General features: G+C 31.7%; 3 protein-coding genes and 1 pseudogene across 3 annotated transcripts; 1 reads left to right on the forward strand and 3 right to left on the reverse strand.

Moving 5' to 3' along the window:
- Positions 1–6,959: 6,959 nt before the first annotated feature.
- LOC107957607 (uncharacterized) lies at positions 6,960–7,789 on the reverse strand. The gene has a single exon (XM_041112120.1). It carries the CDS (start codon positions 7,486–7,488, stop codon positions 7,153–7,155), a length of 336 nt encoding a protein of 111 aa, XP_040968054.1. The 5' UTR covers positions 7,489–7,789; the 3' UTR covers positions 6,960–7,152.
- Positions 7,790–10,960: 3,171 nt separating this feature from the next.
- LOC107957606 (SAL1 phosphatase) lies at positions 10,961–15,033 on the reverse strand. The gene is given in 12 exon segments (XM_041111916.1): positions 10,961–11,286; positions 11,400–11,553; positions 11,643–11,741; positions 11,817–12,009; positions 12,238–12,403; positions 12,406–12,439; positions 12,551–12,621; positions 13,056–13,131; positions 13,214–13,271; positions 13,919–14,136; positions 14,207–14,270; positions 14,951–15,033. Coding segments are annotated over 12 exon segments (1,380 nt in total). The 3' UTR covers positions 10,961–11,122.
- Positions 15,034–18,239: 3,206 nt separating this feature from the next.
- Positions 18,240–20,482, reverse strand: LOC107957605 (rac-like GTP-binding protein ARAC11). The gene is made up of 7 exons (XM_016893144.2): positions 20,039–20,482; positions 19,558–19,645; positions 19,355–19,464; positions 19,188–19,251; positions 18,812–18,876; positions 18,638–18,703; positions 18,240–18,534 (listed from the first exon to the last, which is right to left on the reverse strand). Exons 1-7 carry the CDS (start codon positions 20,135–20,137, stop codon positions 18,436–18,438), a joined length of 591 nt encoding a protein of 196 aa, XP_016748633.1. The 5' UTR covers positions 20,138–20,482; the 3' UTR covers positions 18,240–18,435.
- A 3,089-nt stretch (positions 20,483–23,571) lies between these two features.
- LOC107957604 (receptor protein kinase CLAVATA1-like) lies at positions 23,572–26,057 on the forward strand (annotated as a pseudogene).
- Positions 26,058–27,277: the final 1,220 nt, after the last annotated feature.

Here is a 27,277-nt window from a genome sequence, read left to right on the forward strand (position 1 = left end):
ATGTTATATTATGATGTTGAGCCAAGGTAAGAAGACAAGATTAGGAGGGCTCATCTATATTCGTGTGTTGTGGGAGAAAAAAGGAATTGACACAATGAGGCGCGGAGAAGGATCCTAGAAAAATAAATATTAATAATTTTATTTAAATATAAACTCTAAATTTAAAACTCGAGAAAAAAATATAATAATAAGGTTTCAAAAAAACGTAATAATTATATTTAAATAATGCTATTAACATTTGTTTATAACAACTAGTGTACATACTCGTGCGATGCACATATTAATTGTATATATTAACTAAATTATATTTAATTATTTGTTATAAATCTTTTTAAATTTTGTAACAGTTCAAATAATAATATTATTACGAAATTAAAACATAACATATTAATTTAACTTTAAAAGAATTATAGTTGATATTATAATCAATTGAATAAAAAGATAATACTATTTTATAAATAAACTTAAATTAATAAGTAAGATTCATTCGTTATAGACCTATTCATAGGGTTGAGCATCCAATCGAATGAAGTGAAAATTTTTTATGCTAATCGATTTGATGAATCTCATTTTATAATCCTAACTTGATTTTAAGTCTTCTTGAATCAATTCGAATGAAATGAGATTTGAGTCTAGTCGAGTCAAATAAATTTATTCGAGTTAAATTTAAAAAGTTAAACCGACCATAAATTTTGTGGACAATATGATTAGATTCCAAATTAAGGAACATAAATATATTATATATATTTGAAAACTCTTTTTAAAAAATATAAATATAATATGTATTTTTTGGAGGGACAAATTTGTACATTTTCAAAACTATCAGGGACCCAAGGGGTATTTACATCATTTTTTTATTCGTTTCATTTGAATTATTCTAGTTATAAAATTAAACTCAACTCAAACTCGAAAAATCGAATTACTTATTCGAGTTAATTCAATAAAAACCAAATAACTTGAATAACTCATTTTGATAAACTCGAAATTCGAAGAAAAAAATTTTGTTTTTTCGAATCAAGGTCTACTCACCCCTGCTTATTCATGGGTTGGGCTACTTGCCTAAGCTCGAAGGTCTACCCAAAATTTGGAATGATTTGGGCAAAAATATTAAGCTCAAAACATGGATTTGAACAAAAAAAATTTAAGCCTATTTTAAAAATAGATTTTATGGTTAAAAGACAACATTAATAAAAATAAATTTAAACTAGTTTTTAAAATTAAAATTACATTAATTATTGTCAATTGAATCTTAGCTCGATTGGCATATGTAACAGCCTAATTTTCAGTGGTGTCGGAAACAGTAATTCGAGGTCACTAAATTCGACATATAAGTTTAAAAATTTAATAAATTAATATTTATGAGTCAAGTGTGATTTTAAAAATATTTTTGAATTAGTGAATTTTGTGATTTAAAAGAATTTATTAGATAAATTGGGTTGAAAACAAGGAAACGAGACCTCCATTTCATAAATCAAGCCGTAAATATTTTTAACGTTTCATTAGAAAATTTTAATGTTTTGATAGTTAATATTTACGGAGTATTAATGAGTTAGTATTAAAGTTTCATTAGAAAATTTTAATGTTTTGATAGTTAATTAATTAAAAAGGATTAAATTGAGAAAAGGTGCAAAACTTGTTAATTAAAGAAATAATGACTAAATAGCTCAAATAAGAAATAAAAGGGATTTAAAGGGAAAATAGCCTAAAATGGATGGGCTAAAACGGTTAAAGTAGAAAAAAACAAAGAAATTGGGTGATTAAGTGGCAAAATGGGAAATATATAAAAATTTAAATAGTTAAAAAAAGGACTTAATAGAAATTTAGACATTTCTTCATTTTTCTTCAGCCAAAAACACCATCAAAGAGTTTATCTAAGCTGGTTTTTCATATTCTTGTTACAAGTAAGTTCAATTTTTGATTATTTCTTGTACATTTTGTGATTTTGACACTTTTACAACTAGGTCCAACTATTGAATTTATTAGTTTTTGATTCTATGAATGATTTTGAAAGTTTCCATAAATGAGTGCTAGAATTTTATGATAAATAAGGATGGATTTGAAGTTCTAATTTTGTTATGTGATGATTTTATTAAGTGATTTCAATAGAAATTAATTTTTAGGACCTAATTGTGAAAAAGTTAAGAATTAGGGTTTAATGCTAAAATTCTGAATATCAAAGGTTGTGTAGTAGTTTAGAATGAAAAAATAAAGTGTTAATTAAGAAAAATTAGTTCAATTGAAGAGTTAATTAATTAGGGACTAAAGTGTAAAAATTGTAAAATTTGGAGTAAAATGTGTAATTTAAAAAGTTGAAGGGTATAAATTGTGAAATGGAATGAGATTGAAATATATGTGCTAATGAAAGAATAATTTTATATTATAGATCAAAAGTCCAAAGAAAATCGAGGAAAAGAGAAATTATTTGAATAGTTCCTCAGCTACAACAAATTTTACAAACTAGTCCAAGTAAGTTCGTATGGTTAAATTTTTAATGTTATTTGTTAAATTGATGAGTGGTATTATATATATTTATTCATTTTTATTATTGAAAATAAAATATTATAGAAATTATGAAAATTGAATTGAAACATTTGAAAAGGATAGAACGCGGGATTGAATACAATCGTTCAGTCATTAAAGGAATTGACGGGAAAATTACACAAGTAAACCGAGATTCAATATTTGTTGTGGACTTCTGTGTTTACTTTTCATTTAGCTCACATGAGCTTCAGTTAACTCATATGGGTTTCAATTAACCCTAATGAGTTTTAGTTCAACTCTTAAGAGTTTCAGTTTAAACCTATTAGGTTTTCATTCAGCTCTTATGAGCTTCTGTTCAACCCTTATGGGTTTCCATTAGCACTTATGTGCTTCTGTTCAGCCCTCAAGTTTCAGTTTACGATGTACTCATATCTGTAAGATGTTCATTAGTCTAAAAAAGGTTGATAATTCAGTAAGTGATATTTGATACTAATGGTTGAAGATTCAATGATAATATTGATTTTGAGATTAGATATGTGAATTCATCAACTGAAATTGTGGTTGGCAGGAAATGTGTAATGAATGATTTACTTAAATGAGTTGTTTTAGTATGTTCGGTAAGATTTATGTTTAAAACCAACGAACTTACTAAGCTTTATTAAGCTTACTTTAGTTGTTCAATGTTCTTTGTAGATTCTCAAGAAGTTCGGAGGATCGGATCAACACATCAGTTCACACTATCCAGATAACTCCGGTAGATTTTCTTTTGAAACTTAAGGTTTATATGGCATGTATAGGGTTAAATTTAAAAGAAGTAAACTTGTAATATGGTTGAGAGCGGTGCAAATACATATATGTATGTTTGTATGCATGTACTTAGTAATAGCCTATAGTAATCAATGAATGGAATTAATGTGATAAGCTTATGCAAATGACTTGTGTGATGATATATTAGGTCTAAAACTTGATTATTGGTTTGTATTGGTTGCTTGATTGGGTTATATTGGTATATGAGAGTGTTGTATGCAAATTGATTGTGAAAAGGGTGAGAAAAATGGCCTTTAAATGGCTTATTTTCGTCCACATGGGTAGAGACACGGGCGTGTGTTTCAGCCGTGTATGAAACATGGCCATGCACATGGGCATGTAGTCTGGCCTTGTGTCCCCTGCATCTTAAAATTTAGAAACATAATGCTCAGAATTGAGCACACGGTCAGAGACACGGACGTGTGTCTCAGCTGTGTGAGGCACACGGCCTAGCACACAGGTGTGTGGCTTTGCCGTGTGAAAATTGTACTAATTTTGGGAAAACAAATTGGCCACACGCCTTAGCACAGAGGCGTGTGGATTGGCCGTGTGACTCAAGTCAAAGAGTTACATGGGATAAGACACGGCCTGAAGCACGGGCATGTCATGGGACCACACGGGCATGTGACCCCTGTACCTAGGAAAAGTTTTGAAATTTGACAAAAAAATTTCTAAGTTTTCGGTTTAGTCTTGATTCAATTCTGATACTCATATTGGACCTCGAGGGTCCATTTAAGGGACGTTATGAATAATCTCGGAAAATGTATAGTATTAAACATGAATTATCTATTAATGATCTGAAAACTCTAGTAATGCTTCGTAACCTTGTTTCGGCGACGGATACGGGTTAGAGGTATTATAGCATGGGCATTATTGCCAATATAGGAGGACGTGGGCTCGAGTGCACTGAAGCGTATTATCCTCCTATTTATGGGTTGGGTAGAGACTATGGGTAGTTTTAGGTATATTATGTCAAAACAAGTAGATATAATTAGAACCAGTAATAACAGAAATAGAATTCACATACATAAAAGAATAATTAATTTTATAAACTTTTTTTTATTTTTGTAATATATATTTTTCATTTATTCATTTTTATTTTCTATAGTTTAAAATTTATTAATATTTTTTTATTTAGTTTTTAGATGGATATCATTAATGACACGTGTCATTGTTTGATATTGTCACATGTCCCGAACTTAACAGTGTTAAAAAAAATACCAAACTAGTTAACGGAAAAAAGAAGTTCAGGTACCAAATTTGGACAAAAAAACTTTTAAGTACCAATTTGAGAGAAGTGAATAAATTAGGTGCCAAATTTATATTTAAGTCTATTATAAATAAATAATTTCAAACTATAAGCCTCTCTTATGAATTTTTTAAAATGAAGAAACTCTATAGAGCTCATAAAATAACGAGTAAATTGGTACTTACTTATAGTGTAAGTATGAATTATGAGTGTGTTCTCTAGTCAATGTGAGATTTAGGACACTTCAATTTCTCTAAAGAAATAAAATGATTTTTTAGAGTTTATTATTACCATATAAATGCAACTAATAGATAATGAAAATTAAAGAAAAAAAGAGAAAAAAATTTGCATTAAAAAAAAAAAGAGATCGCCACTTATCATCATTATATGCTTTTGTACCTTGATATATATATATATATATATGGTTGTATTATCTTTTGTTTTACTCAATGATAATGTATTGTGTTGTTATTCACTTCTAATGCATGAAACTCTTATCCTAACAATACATCCAATATAGTACCAAATTTTTATAATAATGTCTCAAATTTTTGAAGAAGTTATAAGTAAAATTATAAATATAAACAAAATAATACACATAAATAATTACAGCAAGAACCGATAATCGCAAATCCCAATTTGAGTGATAATTAAAATATATTTAGATGTAAAATAGAATAAATTTGAATAGAACACCTACGTACAATTTATAAAAAAATAGCTTTCTGGCCCTGCCATTTAGAAGGAACATAAAAATCTACCTCGCCCTCTAAAACCAAATCTTAGTATTGTTGGTGGCGGCATAGGCCTCCTAGATGGTTGTTAGTTGTGACCTCTTCAATAGTATTCCCCTTTTTTTTTCTTTAATTTTTAGTTTTAATTCACTTTATTTTCTGTGAAATTTATGATAATTATTGTTTTAGTCTATATTATCGTAGTTTTTATTTTTATTCACTCTATTTTCTCTTAAGATTATCATGGTTTTTGTCCACTCTATTTGTAAGGATATCGCTAGATCTATTGGAAACCATTTTCAGAAGACGTTATCATAATAGAGCATTGTGATGATAATCGTAAAATTAGACTTCGAGATGAGGAGGTGGGTAGGCCAACCTAGACTTGGCCTTTTGTGTATTATTGATGCAATGAATCTATTGGAGTTCTTACCACCAGAGTACATCATTAAGTTAATTTGATGACGGTGAAACTAAGATGCAAATTTCAGCAATTTAATAAATGTGATTATCAAATTATCTTTCTCCTATTTTGGGCTTAATTTATATAAATTTATAATATTTTATTGATTACTTATACCATGTACCATGAATTTATTTTTCATGATTCGAAAGACGACAAAAAAAATATAGCTTCCTAAGGCACTTGAGAATTCCACTATAGTGGATGGGATAAAGTATCCATATATTTTACTTAAAAAATAAATTTTAATTAAAAAAATACTGTTTTAAACATTTTATTTCATATGTTCAAATAAATAATTTTTTTAAAACATAAATTTGAGATGGATTCATCGTTATAAAAAAACTGAAAAAAAAAATTGATATGAGTAGGGGCGGAATCTATGATATTTCATTTTTTTATGTTCTCAAGAAATTTAATCCCAAAATCTAATTTAACATAATTACCAAAAAATAAAATAACTATAATCCTTGAGACCCAAATCAGTTTTCTTATCTAAAAAGCCCATTGTTAACGGTGGGGGGCTAAATATTGGGCCAACCCTCTCCCAATAGATTTTTACCCCCACAAAAGGAAGGTATATGCACAGTTTTAAATGGTGTATGGGTCAACATGGAGCGTGGCAATGGTGGCTTCTTTGATGGCGTCATTTGAAGAAAATGATGTTAAACGGAGCACACAAAATGCATTTCGAATCCTGTTTAAACCACACAGGATTGTTGCTCTTCTGGATTTTCTTTTTTTGGGGATAACAGCCATAGCAGCTGACTCTAGTATTCACACAAGAGCTACGGGCATGGCTTCCGAAAATAGGTTACTACAAATTTTACAGTACTACTCACCGGCACTGCTGCTTATCTTATCTGTTTATATTCTATGAACAAGACAAAAAAGACAGGAAAGAATCATGGGCTTATTCTAAACAGACAAACCAATCAGCACACCGTTAACTGTTTTGGATGAACATCAATACCCATACGTCAGTTTTTGATCAAAAGTTTTCTAGAACCCCCCCTCCCCAATAATGTTGTCACCCCCCAACTCTTTGAGAATCCTATACTTCCTCGTAAATATGCTTTGTTTCTTGTCGGTAGGCCGCACAAAGTCATTAAACTACTGAAATTAAGCTTTTCCTTGGGGCCTACTCTGTTTCAATCTTGAAATTTAATCACTTGGAAACCAACTAAACATGCTCTTTTGCCAAGTCAAATGATGGCGAAATTACTTATTCACAAAGCATCTTCCATTTCCTTTGCTATTTTGTAACTTTGTACACAATTTTTTTATAAACAATTATTTCCTCTCAATCAAAATTCAAGACAAAACAAATACAAATGACCCTTTTTATCTTACAGAGATTCAAAACTGAAAATCTTTTCTTTTTTTTTTTTTCTTGTGGCAAAATTTGAATTGAGTATTTACAAAGAACGGTATGGAATTTGAGGAGGGATCCTGAAGCGGACCTGAGAAACAGGGGAACGGACGGCGACGCCGTGCCAGCAAATACCACCCTTGCACATCTCTTGAACGTGTACGGAAGCGGCGTAATCGCGAGAAATCGCGTACGTGGCTTTACGGGAGACGTCCCACGTCAACGTGCCAACCAAGATGAAACCCACCACCGTGCTCGACACTATCAGCACGAAGCCGCCACCGAAGCTCCGCCCACATACTAAACCATACGCCTTTATCCCCGCTATCACTGCCAAGTAGATCATCATCAAATTCCCAATCACCGCATCCGATATCGCCATATCCCCTCCCACCCTCCTTACCCCCACAAACAATTCCCCTCTTCCTCTAATCCTAGCGCTAATTTTACGGTTAGTATATTGTTAAAGAGTTCGCCCTGGGAGTGCTGCTGATAAAGGAATAAAAAATAAAGGAAAAAAAAACAGAAAATAGTGTGGTGGAACTGTGGGAGAAGGGATGATTTAAGTAACAAAAATGAGGAATGTGGATGTTAAAAAAAAATATACGGGTTCAAGTAGATGTTACAAAACGGTATCGTTGAGGTAAAAGCTTATCTTTTGGATGCGAAGGTTTAGGTGGAGGATGATGATCTCTCTTCTTTTTGGGCTTTTTTTATTAAAATAACATAAAAATATTAATTAATTAACAAAATAATTTAAATAAAAAATTATTTAAAAAATGACCTAATTTCTATAATAGTGTCCGTAACATTAAATGGTTAGGGACTCGATGAAGCAATTGTTTTTTTTAGATTAATTGAAAAAAAGAGTTAAATTTATCATCTTTTGAAATTAAATTTAAATAACTTTTAAAATATATAAAAATAATAAAAATAAATCCAAATTATTTTTTAATTATTTTAAAAATAATAAAATTAAAGAATTATATAAAAAATATTTAAATTACTTAAATATATCCATCAATTCTTTTTTCTAAATTTATCTAAATTCAAATATTTTCAGTTTATTCACATAGTAATTTTAATTTCTAAAATTTTATAATTTTATCTTCATTCGGGTTAATGTACTTACCAATAAACGTTCAGTCTTTAGAAGACATTGATTATTGTAAATTCCAAGTCTTTTAGGTTTATTTATTTATTGGCTTAGTCTTCTAAATTCCAAGTCTATCATTTATTGATTGACGTTTGACAAATTAATTTATAGGAAAAGGAAAAAAGAGAGCAGTTGTTGAGCCATTGTAAGTGAATTAAAGCACGTCAAAATTGAGTGGAGAGTGGTGTCAAATCTCAATCCCATCAACTAATCCAAGCTGTTTAAAGTGCCTGTCTTTATATGTAAGTTCTGTAGAGGTGGGTTACAATTTTATATCTTATCTATATTATTTAAAAATATTTTATTTTTTTAATTTTAGAAAATTAATAAAAATATACAATTCGAACTAATTGCATTTATAAAATTTTATTTACCACTTAATTAAAATTTTGTTTTAATTTTTTATACCTTTTATTTCTATGCACACTTTATTACTTTTATTATTTATATATATTAATAATATATTTGATTGATTTGGTATAATAAATAAACTTAATTCCGATCCAAAATTAATAACAACATAATAATAAACAATTTAATCTAATATTTTAAGTTTCAATATCGTACATATTTTATATGTTATTATTATCAATTAATTTCAAGTAACACATTTCATTATCTATTATATAGTTTTTTTAATAAATGTTGGCATGCTTTAATCACTTTACCAAACAAAATAAAATAAGCGTCAAAACAAATAAGCCTCTCTAGCTTCCAAAACAATCAAAATAGCAATATTAAAAATCCATTTTCTTCCCTTACATCCCTATGCATACCAGTCAAGAAAATCGCTTCAACTCTCACCATAGACTCAATGACATGTTCTAATTTGAAACGATTCAACGAAAATGCTATCGTGACTGTTATGTGGTTTTGCACAAATTCCTATCGTCAACCATCATAATCTCTCGAATTGCCACTGGTCCCTCCTCCACCCATCAAACATATCGCTTCCGAATGAAGCCCTCCTTCGCCAACAAGTGAGCCAACCTATTACCTCCCTTTTTTATATGCTAGAATTTGAAGCTTTCAAAACCCATTATAATTTTTTTAGCTTTCCAGATGTAATTACTAACCTCCGATCTGTCTATACCTTGCATTCTGGTCTTTGAAATAATCACAAGTGAGTCTCCTTCAACCTCGACTTTTCACATTTATTTCCCCCTCTAAAAATGCATCCTAAAAAATGAAGCTATCATCTACAAAAATAAAATAAAATTGTGATACTATAGGTCTTAAGCGACTCACTTTCGCTCACTTCGCCAAACCTTCTTGACAAGCTAATTGTAATAGGGCTGATAATCCCTTACTATGAAAAAGAAATAAGAATAGACTCAACAGGTCACCTTGCCCAAGTCCCCTAGAAGGGGGAGATTTGCCCTGTTTGTACACCATTCAAAACCACCGAGTACTTGACAAACTTTACACATCGCATTACCAACTTGACCAATGCCTCACCAAAGCCTATCTTAAGCGCTACCTCCTCAACTAAGTGCCACTCCACTCTATCATATGCCTTCCTTCCTCATATCCAAGCTTCAACGCAAATGATCCTTTCCGTCCGCCCTTTTTCTTCTTGAAAGAATGCAATAATTTGAAAGCCACTATTACATTATCTATAACCAACCTCTCTGGTACAAATGCATTTCGCGCCTCATCAATACAATGCGACATGATCATCTGCAATATATGAAAAATTACCTTGGAAATTATTTAAATAAGACATTACAATGGCTAATCGATCTAAAATGCATCATATTAACAATATTAGGTTAATTTTGAATAAGCACTATATTAGGATAATTGATCTCTGCCAAAGATCCGCCATTATTCAATATATCAAGGCAATACTTACAAACATCTATGCCAACTATATGTCAAAATTTTTGGTAAATAAGAGTTGACATCTTCCCCTAGTGCCTTCGTAGGGTGCATACTACGGACTGTCGCCATTATCTCCTCCCCTTTAAATCTTGATCTCAAGAACTCATTCAAATCATCAGTAACATGAATCAAAATACTTGAAAAGAGTCTCCTATTATCTCCTCTACCTTGTGAAGTGGACAACTTCGAAAAATACTGATAGGCAATTTTTTCAATCCCTTCATCTCCAACCATCATCCGACCATCCCCATCCTCAAGTCGATCAATAGATTTCGCCTTTTTGCATTGAGAAACAAACCTATAAAAATGTATTTTGATCACCATTTTCTCAACCAATTGGCATTTGCCCGTTACTCTCAATACCTCTCTCCCTTATCAATCTCCAAATTTAAGGCTCCATTTGTTTGCCAGTAAAATGTTTTCCGGAAAATGATTTCTGGAAAATGATTTACTTTTCTGAAAATGATTTACTTTTCTAGTGTTTGGATGAATTTGTGTAAAATATTTTCTGTTGTTTAGCAGATTTCTTAAAAATATTTTCCGAAAAAGTTGTTTTTACATATATTAATAAATTTATATTTTAAATTGTTTTTAATAAATTTATACTTTAAATTGTTTTTAATAAATTTATACTTAAATTATTTTTACATATATTGCAATGATTTATTTATAAATAAATAAATCAAATTAAATATATAATAATACTCAATTATTAAGCTATAATATTAATCGTCATAAATTGAAAACAACCAAAGTCTAAATTATTTGTAATTGTGTTATAAAAAAATAAAAACAAGGATTGAATAATTATAAATTAGCTTCCAAAACACATTTAATACTAGAAATTAATAATATTATCCAAATGCATAATTAGTAGCACACTACATAATAACAACAATATTGTTCAAGTGTATAATTAAAATATTGTTCAAGTGTATAATTAAGAGGAAAGGATGAAGCCTGCCTCTAAAACAGATCATGAGGATGGAGCTTTCTCTTTTAGGGATTCTTTAACTGCATTTAACAGTAATGGCATTAACTTCTGGTTAGTAACAATGATGCCTGTGTCCACATCAAGATGCTTTCCCTTAGAAAAATCCAGGGGCTGCCCTGCAGCATCTGTGACCACACCCCCAGCTTCTGCAAATCATGAGTTGCAAACAGGTGAAAGGGCAGAAAAATAAACCAATGTCAGCCAACTACTCCTTAGCACTTTGAAAGAAAGCCAATGATGGAGTGAAATTGGTCCATACCAGTTACAACAATACACCCAGTAGCATGATCCCATATTTTCTCTCGATACCCTTTGTGAGGAAAACGCAGATATATGGCTCCATCTCCTCTGGACAGGGCACCATATTTTGCCTGACTGTCAATTCTAACCGGCAGTGCTTTGACACCAAGTTTCTGTTTACATCTCAACATTTTCAGTGCATTATTCATGTGCTGGTCTATATGTGTCTGTGTGTGTGTAGAGAAAGAGAGAGGGGGAGTACTTGGGCAATCAAACTAGATAAATCATGCATGGAGTGTGCTGCTTCATATGACTCAAAGAATGATGCTTCTTCAGGATTTTCAACAGCACTTACTTGCACCTGAAACCCATAAAATTGTACAAGTTGCAAATACGTACTCAGATTAATAGTAATAAATTATAAAATCATTATAACCTTCACTGCCGAAGAACTATCAAGTGGCTGCATATAAGTTCCACCACCAACTTTAGCAAAGAAAAGGCAGCCAACTTCTTTTACACCAAATTGTAAAGAAATCCATTCATAACATATATCAAAACCAAGACAGACTTGTGGTTTATCTTGCATGAAGTACTGTTTAGGTAGCCCCTTTTTCTTGCTCTCTAATCAATCCTTCTATACTAAATAACAGAAGATTGGAAGCAAATCTAAACATCTCCCTGCAGCAGTCATGGCTGAGTTAAAGACCGAAAATAAAAGTTACCACCTCATGTTGGATAAGGCATATCGTAAACAACAAGCACTTAGTGGACATGAATCATTATTATAGCAGACACCAACTTATTTATGACTAAAATAAAATCACTTATGTTAAATATAAAGTTTCAGAGCTCACCCTTTAGTACCATCTATAGGATCTAAAACCCAATGTCAACCTTGGCAACCACCTTTAGATATGCCATTGTCAATGGCCTTGAGAACGTCTTTTGTAGATAAAGTAACATTGTATGATCCATCACTAGTTAAAGAATCGTTCACAAGTTCTGTAATGTGCTCTACTATTCCTGGGCACCATCTTTGCGAAGATCTTTAGAATCCTAAAGAGAAACCAAACATTATTTAGAAGGAAAGAAGGATTCTATGATGTTAAAAAGAAAGATGGCTGATGGATGCTGCTGAAACTATTATTCACAAGTACAGAGATTCACCTCCTCGGCAACTAATAAGAATTCAGCATGAAGTTCCCGCTGCAGTACAAAACTAACCACTGCCTGGGAGCCTGATGAAAATTTTAGAATATAAAAATGTCAAGGCAACATGTTAGTAATCAGTTTAGGATTCTTTTCTGCCACCCTTTAGTTGAAAGATGACGAGACCAAGAACAACATATATTATTTAAACCAGAAACTTTTAGGGATAAACAATGTAAAAGTAAAAAACAAAAGAGCATTGCATCCAATAGAAACTTTTGCTCAATGGAAGAAGGGAAACATCATTCAACTTTGTAAATTCCCTAGTATAACAAATTGTGAAAAGAAGGAAAAACTAAATTCCTAGTAACATGCTAGCAAGAAGGAAGAAGCAAGTAAATCATCAGGGTAAAAAAAATGGGAACCCATTTCAAATCCAAGATACATATTTCTTAAAGGGGATTAAAAGACTGGTAATGTTGGGTGAAAGAACCAAAGAGGAAGCAGCAGTTTAGAAACAAACCATAATCAGCTACTGTTACAAGAGTTTTATCAGTTTTGGATTGAACATCTGATTGCAGCAAAGCCTTTTGTACATTCTACAATTAAAACAAAAACCCCAAACCCAAATTCAGCTTCTATATATATATACAGCTTGACACGATGAAATATATCACAGACCAAACCAATGATAAAATCATCTGTATATTTTCCTTTTGAAATTACAGAACAATAATGCCTTCATTAATCTAAATTGCAACATTGATGCATATGACATGCCAAACCGAATAAATTGACTAAATAACAGATTTTCCAGCTGTGTGATATTAGTGTCAATAAATCATGGGATGGTTTTCACAATGTAACATTCTTACATCCATTCATTCAATAAAACATGACAGAACATAAGTAAATTTGTTTGCTCCTGACAGAATCTCAATAGAAAACAAAATGAAGCCAATATTGGTCCCTTAAAAAGATCCACAATCTTCAAATAAAACATGGACAAAATCATGAGATAAACAAATGATAAAATGCTCAGTACAAAAATATGCAACTTGTTTAATTTTTCTAATGCGAACAGTGCAGATAAGCTACCACTTTGTTAGCTTACAATTATCCAACATATAATTGATGGTAATTTATATCCATTAAAAGAGAACCTAATAACGAAATGAGCAATGAAACCAACCAAATCCCCAAAAGGAAAATCCCCAAAAAATTGATAACATTATTAACACTGTTCAAATTAGATTAAAAAGGGCATTAAGCTGATAATCATAATTGAAACAAAAAATTATCCTACAATGCAACACTAAAAGGAAAAGCTGAAACTAGGAAAAGAGAAATAGATCAATAAAAGGGGAAAAAAAACACAATGATGACCTGATAAAAGACTTGCCATTGAGATGATTTTCCTCAGGAGAAGGCTTTTTGTCAGTATCAGCGTGAAGCTTTGAAGCATAAAGGCTTTCGTTTCCACCATGCAAGAAGAAAGAACTAGAACGGTGAAGAAAGCTTTGGTTTTGATATTCATAGATGGAAGCACCCACTTGGTTTATGGCAAAGCAGCTGGAATATATTAATACTACAAATGTGAGTTTCTGAAAATACCCATTTCCAATCAGATCATAAGATAAACAAATGAATTTTCTATTGTTGCCCATCAAAAACCATCGTTAATGAAGTATGGAAATTGTCAACGAAAAGCCTAATAGAAGAAGTAGGAGGAAAGTACCTGGATGGAGAAAAAGGAAGATGGAGAACTGCGCAAGGGGGAAAGACTAGTGAGAATTGGAAAATGTCTTAGGGAAAAAAAATCTGTAAGACATTTTCCCTAAAAGCATAGGCATTTTACCCGAGATTTTGAAAACATTTTCCCCATGTAAAATGTTTTCAGTCAAACAAACACCAGAAAATCAAGAATGTTTTCCAGGCAAACAAATACACCCTAATTATATTTTCGTGTTGACTAATTCTTCCAGCACCTCATCAGCTAGAGACTTACTATTTAGTTCATCTAATCGATGCTGTAATTTACTCATGGTCATCCTCGAAATTGCCTCACCTCCTTTGCCCACCTCATTAACACAAAACCCTCCGAATCAATCTATAGCTGTCAGACCTCCTCCTCACATAACTCTTCAAGTATCCAAGCCATTTCAAATTTAAAGCTACGGTACATATTCTCTTGCCTCTCAACCAAACTACAAGTGTTAAGTAATTGTGGGCAGTGATCAGATACCGATTGCATACAATGTTTAAGGCTATAATTCAGAAATAAATCTCACCACTTCGTTATTACTACCCCTCTATCAAGCTTTTCTCAAATGTTATTTTGAAACAATTTTCCACGCTTTCACATAAACCATTGGCCTTTGTATCCCACATATAAGAGATCAGTCATCAAGAGCAAACCTAAAAGCTTCCATACTCCTCTCATCTCTTAATCTCCCCCTTTGCTTCTCATGAGAATACACTGTCTCATTGAAATCACCCATAAGTAACCATGGTTCAGTGCTTTTCGCTGAAAGTTTTCGTAGTAAATTCCATGATTGATGCCTTAAATTTTCCAGTAGATGCCCGTAGAAACCAGTAAACTGCCAGTGTTATCCTCTATGTCACCCTCCACCATCATATTAATATGGTGCAAAGAGAAGCTACGTAACAACACCTTACACCCTTGTTTCCAACATAATGATAATCCACCATTGTATCATCACTACTCACATAAATTCCTTCCACAAAACTCCAACTCTTTCAAACTTTCTCCATCCTTGAACTTTGTAACTTAGTTTCCATAAAGAAAGTCATCTCGGGATTAGTCTCCTTTAGCATGTGCCGAAGGCAACGAATAATCCGGGGGTTCCCTATTTCTCGGACATCCGAACTTAATAGTTTCATTGTATCTGGCTGCCCTACCTCTCAAAGCCAATCGATATCTCAGAAATATGAACTACGAGGTTGTTTCTTTCCTTCTCCAACCTCTATCGGACAATCCTCCTCCTCCAGATCCCTATTCGAATCCATGTTTTCCTCCCCTCTGATTTCACTTGTTTTCTTTCCTCCCATATTCAATCCTAATTTTGCATTAACTTCTCTAAAATCAACATTTCTAAAAAGACCCTATATATTCATTTACCCACCCTCCTCCTCCTTACCGAATGCCTTTCCCAGATCACTAAGTCGTGGACCTTCCCCTTCTTCATGTAACTAACTTGACGCTACCATTGCTCATTTTGCAATTGCTTTAATTAAAAGATCCCATTCAAACACCATTTTTTTTCCTGAACAATCCTCACTAGGCAAAATCTCTTCAAATGCCCTAACCATTCATACAGGAAACAAAACACTAATAATCTTTCATATTAGAATCGAGCATATATGTAGCTTTTGTTACCCAAAACAATCTTCTTCCTTCTATTTAGCATATTCCTCACATCAATCTGTACCCTAATTCTCATGTAGCTTCGATAGCCCATACTTATGGATTTAGCGTCATAATCTAAAAATTGCCCAAGGAAATCACCAAACTATTTTGCCATCACCTTAGACATTAAACCCATCAACAGATCATGAACCTGGATCCAAATTCACTTAAAACAACGGTACAAACAATGGATCTTCCCCTACCTTTAATTTTTGGAAAATCAACAAATGATTATTAAACGTCCAAGGGCTTCCTTCCAAAAACCTATCCATGTCAATCTCAAAATAGAGCTTGAAAAAAAAAACTGATTTTCCCCCAGATTTGTAATCGTCACTCCCCCAAGAGGAGGGTTGTACGCACAACTTGGAATTGCACAACACTCGCAATTAGGAAACTGCCCACTACACTCAAATTTCCCCCTCCCCCTCCAATCCCTCTTCCAAATCGATCTGCCAAGTCTCATCTTCTCCACTAGAAATAGACAATATCGCCATCTCTTCCTCTATTTCACTACCGCCATCTCCAATCCTATCCTTGCACCCTTCGCTGCGCAAAGGAACTGCTAAACAAAGAAACCCACTTTGACAAAAAACTCAAGATATATGATTTTTAATGTTCTATATTTATAGTTTCTACATACTCAATATATTTTGATATAATAAATAAGGAATTCAATTTTTTACTTTTTACGAATCTATATTATAGTAAAATTTTTCACATTACACAGATTTGATAGAAAAGTGATTTAGAATTACTTTTTAAACAAGTAAGAGTTATAATGATATTTTATGTGAAAGGTTTAAAAAATAAATAAAAATCACTGCTTCAAAATAATAAAAATAAATAAATGCCAACCAATGGAACTTGAAATTGATAAGGATTTATAAATAAGTAGTAATTTAACACTTTACCTACAATGTAATTATTGAATTTTTTTTTATAAATATATTTTTAACATTAAATAGTTTATTTTACAAGTAGATATGATTTAATCTAATATATAAAAGAAAAAAAATGTCTAGTTTTTTAAGAAAAAAATTGTACAAGTTTCAAATTATTTAAAAAATTAAAATGACTTCTTTTAAGGAAACCCATCATCATGAAATTAATAAAAAAAAATTGACACGTTTCACTATATTTAATCAAAAGAACATAAGTTTAAGTTGTAAAAATAAGGATCGAGTACATGTATCAGAGAAAGGGTAAAAAAATTTAGATTTTGAATATATTAGTTAAAATTTAGTTTTAGTCTTTTTAATACACTCAAATTTGCAATCTGTTTTGTGCACTTTAATTTAGTGTAAAACTGGAAACTGATTTTAATTTTTGACTAATTAATTATAATGAACTATTTTGACTAACTCCAAAATTTGACAAATCTATTCAAAATCTAAATTTCTTCTATCCTTTCTCCGCTACATCTCTCCTTTTCTTCTTTAAGTTGTTCTGATTTCCTGAATAATTCAAAACCTTGATTTGCTTTTCTTTTTCTGGAAAAAAATTTGGTTATCATTCATGGTATTTTAGCATTTTATATTACGAGTCAAACTGCATTTGATCTCTTTTATTAAAAAATATGTAAATCAATTTATACGAACAATTTCATTCTTTGTATGTCGACATGAGATACATATGACATGTCACATACGTCAATTTTTAACAATAAAAATAAATAAAATTTTTAATTAAAAGATTATAATGACAGATTTACTCTCTTTTTTAATTATTAAAAAACAATACAATCTGACTCTAAACTCTTTACTTCCTAAAAGAGTTACTAATTCTGCACGTGGTTTTTTTTCCAATTCGGATAGAGATACAGGGTAAACATATCTTAAAACCTACACATAAACCCAACTTTTATACCATTTAAGAAGACATTAAGTATTTAATACAATCTTTCTATTTCAAATTTTATTATTATATAATTTACGACATTATAATAGTTTTAACTCAAAGCATCAAGTTAAATTCTCATTTTTAATACTTCTTTTATACAATGCCAATTTTTATCCATAAACTACAGAAAAAAAAACACGCATAAACACAGTCAAATTCACTTCCTCCTGCATTCATTTTAGATATCATGCAATAAAAAGGGTATATCAAAACAGGGTGGTGGATATTCTTCACATCTTGTTAATACATGAGTGCAGTTTAACCATGAAAAGCAGAAGAGGCGTGTATGGTAAACAAGAAATGCTTGTCATCAAAACATAAAAAAATTTCATTTAACAAGAGATGTATGTATATATAAAATAAATTAAAAAAAAAAAGTAAAACACAAAACATACCACCTGCTGATGCTTTCACAGAAATCCCTAAAATTTCAGTTTAAGAATTGAGACTATACATGATGGGCTTACTGCTTTCCTTGAATAAAAAGAACCCAAAAAATTGACAGTGAGAAGAGATACGAGTCGCGAGAAGCCGACAGGTCCTCCATCTTCGTCAGACTTGAATGTTCCATTGATCATAATATCGAGCAACCAACATATGACTTTTTCTTCTTAATTTTTTTCGGAGGCTGGAGCACTACCTTAATCGCTGAATCAAAGACTGCCTTCACATTCTGCAGTAAAGCAGTCACACAAAATCTCATGGGAAATAAAAAACAGACTTCCACAGGTTCTCGGTTAACAAAATATGAATAATGTATATAGAGAATATGTAACCTGCTGTGTTTTTGAACTACATTCGACGTAGGAAGGGGATTCTATCTGTTTCCTTAATTCCTCTCCCTCAAGAAAAAGCAATGCAACACAGATATTTTAAATAAATGAGACACATTCCACACCATAAAAAAGAAAGAAGAAACAAAAAAGAATTAATATCGTTTAAATATGTACCTGAGCTGCGGATATAGGCGTTGAACCTGGATGGTCTATAAAGAATTGCTCATCATCCCGAAGATCTGCAGCCAGAGGAAACAAGAGACCGTTTGACGAAACCAAAAGAATTTCATCAACATTGGTATAAAAGGATACAATGATTTAAGTCTTGTTTGTGAATTGCATGTGGCAATGACACGTGGATTTCAAGTCCATTGGCACTATGCCCAAGGTTCAAACGTGGTGCTCCAACCCATCCCATCCCTAAATATATAATTTGTATGCTTGTTTCGATACTCTATTAATTTGAGAAAGTTTTCAAACCAAATGCAATTCACAAAAAAGACTTAAATCATGTAAAAGAATACCGTTGTCCTGGGAATAAGAATCATACCAAGCTTAGTTCCAACAAGTACTATTGGAACACCAGGTGCGTAATGCTTTAATTCAGGAATCCACTGAAATGGAGAGGATGAAACACACATGAAAATCAGGCACATGCATTACAGATATACTGAACCAAATTATTATCTAAAAAGAGAAGATATTCGATGTTTAAACCTTCTTAGCAACGTTTTCATAACTGGCCTTGCTGATGAGAGAAAATGCAAGAATAAATACATCAGCCCCACGATAGCTCAGTGGTCTTAATCTATTGTAATCCTCCTGACCTGTTTCAAGACCATGATTTCAGACCCAAAGGCAAGAAATAAAACAAACTTAATAATAGAAGAGGAATTTCAGAAACTAATTTTCCAAATTACCGGCAGTATCCCATAAACCTAAGTTGACAGTGCTACCATCCACAACAACATTTGCACTGAAATTGTCGAAAACAGTCGGCACATAGTCCTGTTACCAGAACAATGTAAAACCAAAAAAAAAAAAAAGTTTGCAGAATCAGTACCAAAATAAGCTATCCCTCACAAAAGAGCACAAAGCCCCAATCTTGGTTTAAATTTACTGCGAAAAGATGTGGTTGCACCTGATCTGCTTACATTGTGAGACATTAAAACAAACCTTAACAGCATTTATAAAAGACAGCATAATTTTCCGAGGAAATTCAAAGTTGCAAAATACAGAACCAAGCTCACACAAACGTTAAAGAATTCTTCTTTCACTTATTCGGAAACAATAAATACACGCACACACACACACACATGTTCAGCTAATATTAGATTAAAACCGCAGATAAATCATGAGATCATGCAACGAAGATGAGGAAAATGCGGGAAAGAGGCTGACCGTAGGAAAAGTATTACTCGTGTAGGAAATCAGCAAGCAAGTCTTGCCGACGGCGCCATCGCCGACGGTTACACATTTTATGAATCTGGAGGCGCTCATTTCCCTTCGCCGCCGTACGGAAAACCGCCTAAAGCCTGCTTTACCCGTCTCTCGGATATATATATATAGTTTTCCTCCAATAAAATGATATTCTCAGATATGGTTGACGGTGTTGTTGTTGTAGTTAAGCAAAGAATGAGGATCCATAGGCCTCATCATTTGTCTCCACGAGGCAAACCCTAAGGAGCAGAAAGATTGGAGAGAAAAATGCAAAGTTAAAACGAGAGAGAAAATGTGGAGAAAGAAAAGGGGGGAAATGTGGCAAAATGAATGGAAGGAAATTTGGAGGAATTTAGAATAAATCACAAATGACGATTGCGGTTTAAGCGTAAGCCTCTATTAACAACTCCTTTTTCATCATTTACCCCTTACTATTAATATCATCCTTTTCACATTCCAATAACATCGTCCTCCTCCTCCTCATCATCATCATCATCTAATAATTAAACAAAATTAGATCATTTGTTAATTTAGACGAATGGATCAATAATTCGCATGATTCAGGTTGATAATTCATATAGTACTTGTTTTTTTTTATCATTATAATATTAATAATAATAATATTTAAATTCAGCAACATAATTTTGATCGATTTTTCCAAACAAAACTTCACAATTCATGTTAACACCAAATTTGAGTAAATCCCACGGAATGTTTCCTTCTCCTTTTTTTCATAATCCCGCATCTATAACCATTTTTAATCTTTTCGAGTATTTTTTGAAAGGATAAATAATTGATTATAAAAATATGTTCTATTCTCAGTAAGTAAGTGAATATTAAACTTTAAATATATAGTTAAAAAAATAAATCTAGCAATCACACTACACCTCATTTATAGAAAGCTTTAGTTGATAAACTTCCTTTGTATAGATAGTGATTTTGCCTCCGATGAGATTAAGATAAATGATGCGCTGTGCGTTTGGATTCAACTGCAACTGTAGCGACGAAGTAAAAATAAAAAATGACTGTTAAGAACATTATATTAAAAATAAATATAATATAAGTTTTAGAATATCTTACTTTTATGAAATTATTAAAATAATAAAATAATAATGTGTATCATAATATTTTTATAAATATTTTAATTATTTGTTTTATATTTATTTTAAATTATTTATTATATTAAATGATAAATATTATTTATTTCTATTTTAATTCATTTCTTTAAAAAATTACAAGCAGTATTTTTAAAAATAATATAATAACACCATCCTTTTGTCTAAAAGGATTCATCCTTGGATAAATTTTTAAAGAATTTACTTGGATTTTTTTAAATACAAGAAAACATATTAATATTGGAAATTGGAAATTATAATTTTATTAATAAAAAAATATGGATAAAATATTTTTGAACTTTTTTGATTGATATAATTATTTATTATTTATTTAAATAATTATTTAGCTTAATCCTAATGTATTGATAATGATTTTATAAGTACTTTTAACGATATTTAACCTATAAATTTTTTTAGTATTAACATATAAAAATTTACTTTAAAAAAACCTATGAAATTTTGATAATGTCATTTATATGTTCATATAAAGTTTTTAACTAATGTATTTTTATTTTTTATTTTTTGTAATTCAAATTAAAAACGCACTTCTATATGAGCAATTACAAAAGAAGCTAATAACCTTCAGCATCGAAAAACATTATAAAAGGAATGTTTTTTTTCTAAACCCACTTTACCAAATTACACCTTTTTGCTCGAGTTAAAAATAAAATTGTACATTGATGCAAAATTTTAGGACTTGATTCAATTTTAAAAATAAGCTTAAAATTTTATTCAAGTTCCACTTAAATAAAAAATATTAAATCCAAATACGATCCAGCTCACCCGTTTTAATTTTTTATATAAAAATAAATTTTAAAAATATAATACATTAAATAAACTAAAAATATGTTAAGCAAACTCGGGCCAAATTAGGTTTGGGGCTAAAATAATCTTTTCCAAAACCCAACCAATTTAGAGAATGGACCTTATTTTTTATTTAAACTTATTTTTCACGTTTATATTTTATTTAAACCCTCTTACTTTCCAAACAAATTAACCCTATTCATATCCAAACAATACATAAACACCAGTTGAAGTGATTTTCTGCATAGACAGATGTGAACCAAATATGCTTCACTTTCATGTATCCTTCACTGAGAAAAAAAAAAGACCGAATGGGATGTAGCCTGGGCAGCGATTAAAGCTTTTGCCTATTAGTTCTAAATGGCACAATTGTAAATTTATTTAGACATAATAATATTTTTAATCCTTCAACTTTTCTCTAAAAAAATAAATTAGCTTTTTATTTTTTTTCTCTCTTTTAATCTTTAAATAATAGTGTTTGGTGAAATTAGTTAATTTTTATCAAAAAATTTTAACGAGGCCGTTAAAACATGACGTGGCATCGGCATGAGTATTTTTTAATCCAACAAAACTCACGTGTTTTTTTCTGTTTTTTAACCTTTTCTATCTTCGTAATTTTTTCTTATTTCTTATTTTCTCTTCTCCTTCTCCTCCATAGAAACCCTAGCCGCCTATTTACCGCCACCGCTTCCAGTGCCGTCATCGATCTTTTTCAGGTGACAGGTGCGCTCTTCCCTTCTCCCTCTTTCTTCTCCTTTTTCCTCCTATTTTCTTTCGATCCTAGCCCTAGGACTTATTTGATCTTTTAGAGAAAGGTTAAGTGCTAAAAGTATCATTATGCAATTTATTTATTCCTAAATATTAACAATTTAGTTTAGTCCATTTTAGTTTCTTTTGGTAAATGATTTTTTTTTTCATCAACGTTAAAAGAAATCAATTTAGATAATTTAACGCAAAAAGTTCAGATTTTTCTTTAATTCTATCTCATTTCTGTGGAGGTTTTGTCAACATGTATTGCGAGGGGAGACCCTATTGGAAGCAGAACAATTGGTGGCTTTAATCTTCTTACATAAAATTCTCCCACTAACTTGTTTAACAGAACATGAATTTACAGTATATTGACACCTGGGAACTGGCATCAATGCTTGTCTCCCTTCTCACTTTGTGCCTCTCATAATCTACAAAGCAACCATTTTAGTTTTTACTTATTACACCATTAAAAATTAGTAATTTAAATTTAAATTAATCCTAATCACTACTCTACTAACATAAATATTATTAAATTTTATATATTAAATAAATATGTAAAATTTTTAATAAAGAGAGTGAGTATTCGATCGAAAAGTTTTGAATTAATCGAGTTTATAAATCATATTTTATTATTTTAATTTAATTTAAAATTTTCTTCGAATCAAATTAAGTGAAATAGAATTTGAATCTAATCAAATATATTTGTTTGAATTAAATTAAAAAAATAAGCAGAATTTTTTATTTTTATGTAATTTTTTAGAAAATAATTTTTTTAGGTTTTGAAAATATTTTGGTGATAAAGGAGAGAAAATAAAAGATTTTTGGGTAAAGAGGGAAGAAATAAAAAATTTGTGGGGATTTTTATTTTTAAGTAAAAAGGGAAGGGAAACTAAAAAATTTCCAAGAGAAGTGGGGTAAAGTGTTGATGGGGAGGAAATTTTTTTTTTTTGAAAAAGATATTGGAATAATTAAAAAAAATCGATTTAAAGTTGCTTTTGAGCATGGGAGTTTCATATTTCAAGCCTTGGAAGTAACCAGCGGTTCACTTTCCACTTATTCTGTTTCTCTAAACAAAGAGAGGGAAATGAGAAGCTTCTACAGTTACCTTCTTCTCTATATTTCCATGATTCTTCTACTATTCTGTACCAGCACCAAGGGTTACAGTGATCTTGAAGTCCTGTTGAAGCTCAAGTCTTCCATGATTGGACCCAAAGCTTCAGGGGTAGACGACTGGGAATTCTCGTCGTCTCCATCAGCGCATTGCCATTTCTCTGGAGTCAAATGCAACGAGGATTACCGTGTTGTTGCTCTGAATGTGTCGTTTGCTCCCCTCTACGGCACCATATCTCCCGAGATAGGGCTTCTGAACAAGCTCGTGAACCTCACCATTTCTAAGGTTGAACTTACGGGGAATATTCCTACGGAGATGAGGAATTTGACTTCTCTCAAGACATTCAACATCTCTAATAACTATTTCCGGGGGAGTTTCCCTGGTGAAATTCTTACAGGTATGACCCAGCTTGAGATTCTCGATGCTTATAACAATAACTTCACTGGCCTTCTCCCCGTTGAACTCGCCAACCTGAAACATCTGAAGCATCTGTCTTTCGGAGGCAACTATTTCACGGGAGAGGTCCCCGACAAGTACTCCGACATCCAGAGCTTGGAATACTTGGGTCTAAATGCCAATGATTTAACTGGGAAAATCCCTGCCTCCTTGGGTCGTTTAAAAAACCTTAAGAGCTTGATCCTCGGATATTTCAACGCCTTCCATGGAGGAATCCCACCTGAGTTTGGGTCCTTAACTCAACTCAAAATCCTCGACATGGCAAGCTGTAACCTAACCGGTGAGGTTCCCGAGAGTTTGGGTAATTTGAAACGCTTGCGTACATTGCTCCTTCAACAGAACTCCCTCACTGGTCGGATCCCTTCCAAACTCGCTGGTTTAACTAGCTTGAAGGATCTTGATCTTTCCTTGAATGAACTAACGGGGGAGATACCAGAGAGTTTCTCTGCCTTGCAGAACATTTCTATGATCCTTTTGTTCAAAAATAAGCTCCACGGTTCAATTCCGTCATATGTAGGTGACTTACCCCAACTCGCAGTGCTTAAACTGTGGGAAAACAACTTCACGGGTGAATTGCCGGAGAATCTTGGCCGCAATGGGAAGCTCTGTAATCTTGACGTTTCTTCGAATTACCTCACCGGGTCGATTCCACTAGATTTGTGTAAGGGAGGGACGTTACAGGCGTTGATTCTGATGGATAATTTCTTCTTCGGTCCACTCTCTGAAAAACTCGGCAACTGCAAATCTCTTACTAAGATTCGTATCAAGAAAAACAATCTCAATGGAACGATTCCGGCCAGAATTTTCAACTTGCCCTTGCTGAGTTTCGTCGACCTAGACCATAATTCTTCGCCGGTGAACTCCCACCGCGAATGTCAGGTGATTCGCTTGAAATGTTAAAAATCTCAAACAATTTGATCAGTGGTGAAATCCCTCCAGCGATCGGAAACTTGCGCAGTTTACAAGTTCTGGAGATTGCAAGGAACAAACTTTCAGGCGAAATCCCAGAGCAAATATTCGAAATCAAGGTACTTTCAAAGATAAACATCAGAAACAACAACATCACAGGTGAAATCCCTCCTTCGATCTCTCGCTGTACTTCGCTCACTTCAATCGATTTCAGTCAGAACAGTCTCAGCGGTGAAATCCCAAAAGGAATTAACAAGTTGGTACATTTAAGCAATCTCAATGTCTCCAGGAACCGGTTAACAGGTGAAATCCCTGCTGAAATCGAGAACATGACGAGCCTCGCAACACTTGATGTTTCGGACAACAATTTGATTGGAAGGGTCCCCAGTGCTGGCCAGTTCTTATTCTTCGACGATAGCTCGTTTAGTGGAAACCCCAACCTCTGTCCCTCGAACGATAGTCATTGTCCAGCTAGAGGTTCAAGCCATGGTCACGCACCATGTTTCGCTGCTTCCAAGCTCATAATCACAATCATTCTGTTAATCATACTAGAGGGAAACTAGAGTTTGGAGTCCAACCAGCACAAAGGATGTTAAACCTTATAAATGTATACGTAATTCGTGTATTATAAAATATACTAGGTTAATGTAATGTGGAGATGTTACTTCACTTCCAACTTCCTTGATTTCCAAACTTTATCAAGCTTGGTGTTGTACTAAAATTTGGGTTGGGAAGATTTACTGTGGTGTCTACGGACGTCGCAACAGCATGCATGGTTTCTTCCCTCTTGTTACTTTAAAGGTTTTATAAGATAAATGCCCTAAAATAGTCAAAATATCACTGAGTTTATAATCCAATCAACTCCATTTAGCAACTTATGGAATATAGTCGCAGTTTGCAACTGATGGAAAAAAAATGGTAACTAATTAGGGTTTAACGTGGAAAGTTTAATTGATTTTTTAAATTATTCAAGTTTAATAATTATTAAAATATTATAAAAATTATAGAAAAACTATAAAAATTATAATAAAAAAACTATTAGAGATTAATCAATATTATCAATATGTTATGGAAATATTATAAAAAATTTAGAAACTGTAAAAATTTTATTAAAATATAAAAATAAGGGACATATTTGGTACACTACCAAAGAAATTTAAAAATTCCATAAGTAAGATTGGGTTAATGACAAGTGTATATAGGGTATATAAAAAAAACAGGGCACATAACAAATATATAATTCTGCTTGTAGAGTTAAAAAAAAGGCACAACCAATTTACCAAATATTCACTCAATAAATTATAAATAAATATTATAGAAAATTTTTGTTGTTTTGCATGTTTGGGATCTTTGGTTTTAGTAATAAGAGATTGGGGAGCTTAAAGTGTGATGGTGATCATGCTTGTATAGGGTGCTGGCTAAGGAGTTTGAGTGACAATGAATTTAGTATTTGGTGGCTTAAAATGAGTGATGAATAATAGTTTTGGTCGAAGAGAGGTGATGCAAGGAAAGATAAATTTATATCATAAATTATTAAATATTATAAAAAATAAAATAGAGAAAGTAGAAAAAATATAAATCATTAAAAAATTTATTGAATATTATAAAAATTTAAAAATTACTACTTTTATAAATTTTCATGATAAAAAATCAAAGTACATTTAATATTCATGATAAACAATTATAATACTTTTATAAATTTTCATGAAAAACAATTAGAGTACATTTAATAAATTTTCAACTGAACGACCTTTTCTGTAATTCTCGTACCACAAACTGCTTCGATGTGGGTTCGAACGAATTCAAATCAAATATAGAACCATAAATTATTTACTTACTTTTGAGTGAGAAAGCAAAATTCTCTCTTTAATAGAAATTGATAGAATTGTTATTTTAAAAAAATAGAATTTAAATTTTCGAGTCTTAAAATTGTGTATTTAGCTCTACTGGTGTCATCTATTTATAAGGAGAAGAAGTAAAACAATTGTTGAATTAGTAGAAGTATATTTCAATAAATAAATAAAAACAAAATACTAGTTTATCTAGGAAAGAGAA

The sequence above is a fragment of the Gossypium hirsutum genome, chromosome A05 (genome assembly GCF_007990345.1).
Source record: "Gossypium hirsutum isolate 1008001.06 chromosome A05, Gossypium_hirsutum_v2.1, whole genome shotgun sequence".
Lineage (NCBI taxonomy): Eukaryota > Viridiplantae > Streptophyta > Magnoliopsida > Malvales > Malvaceae > Gossypium > Gossypium hirsutum.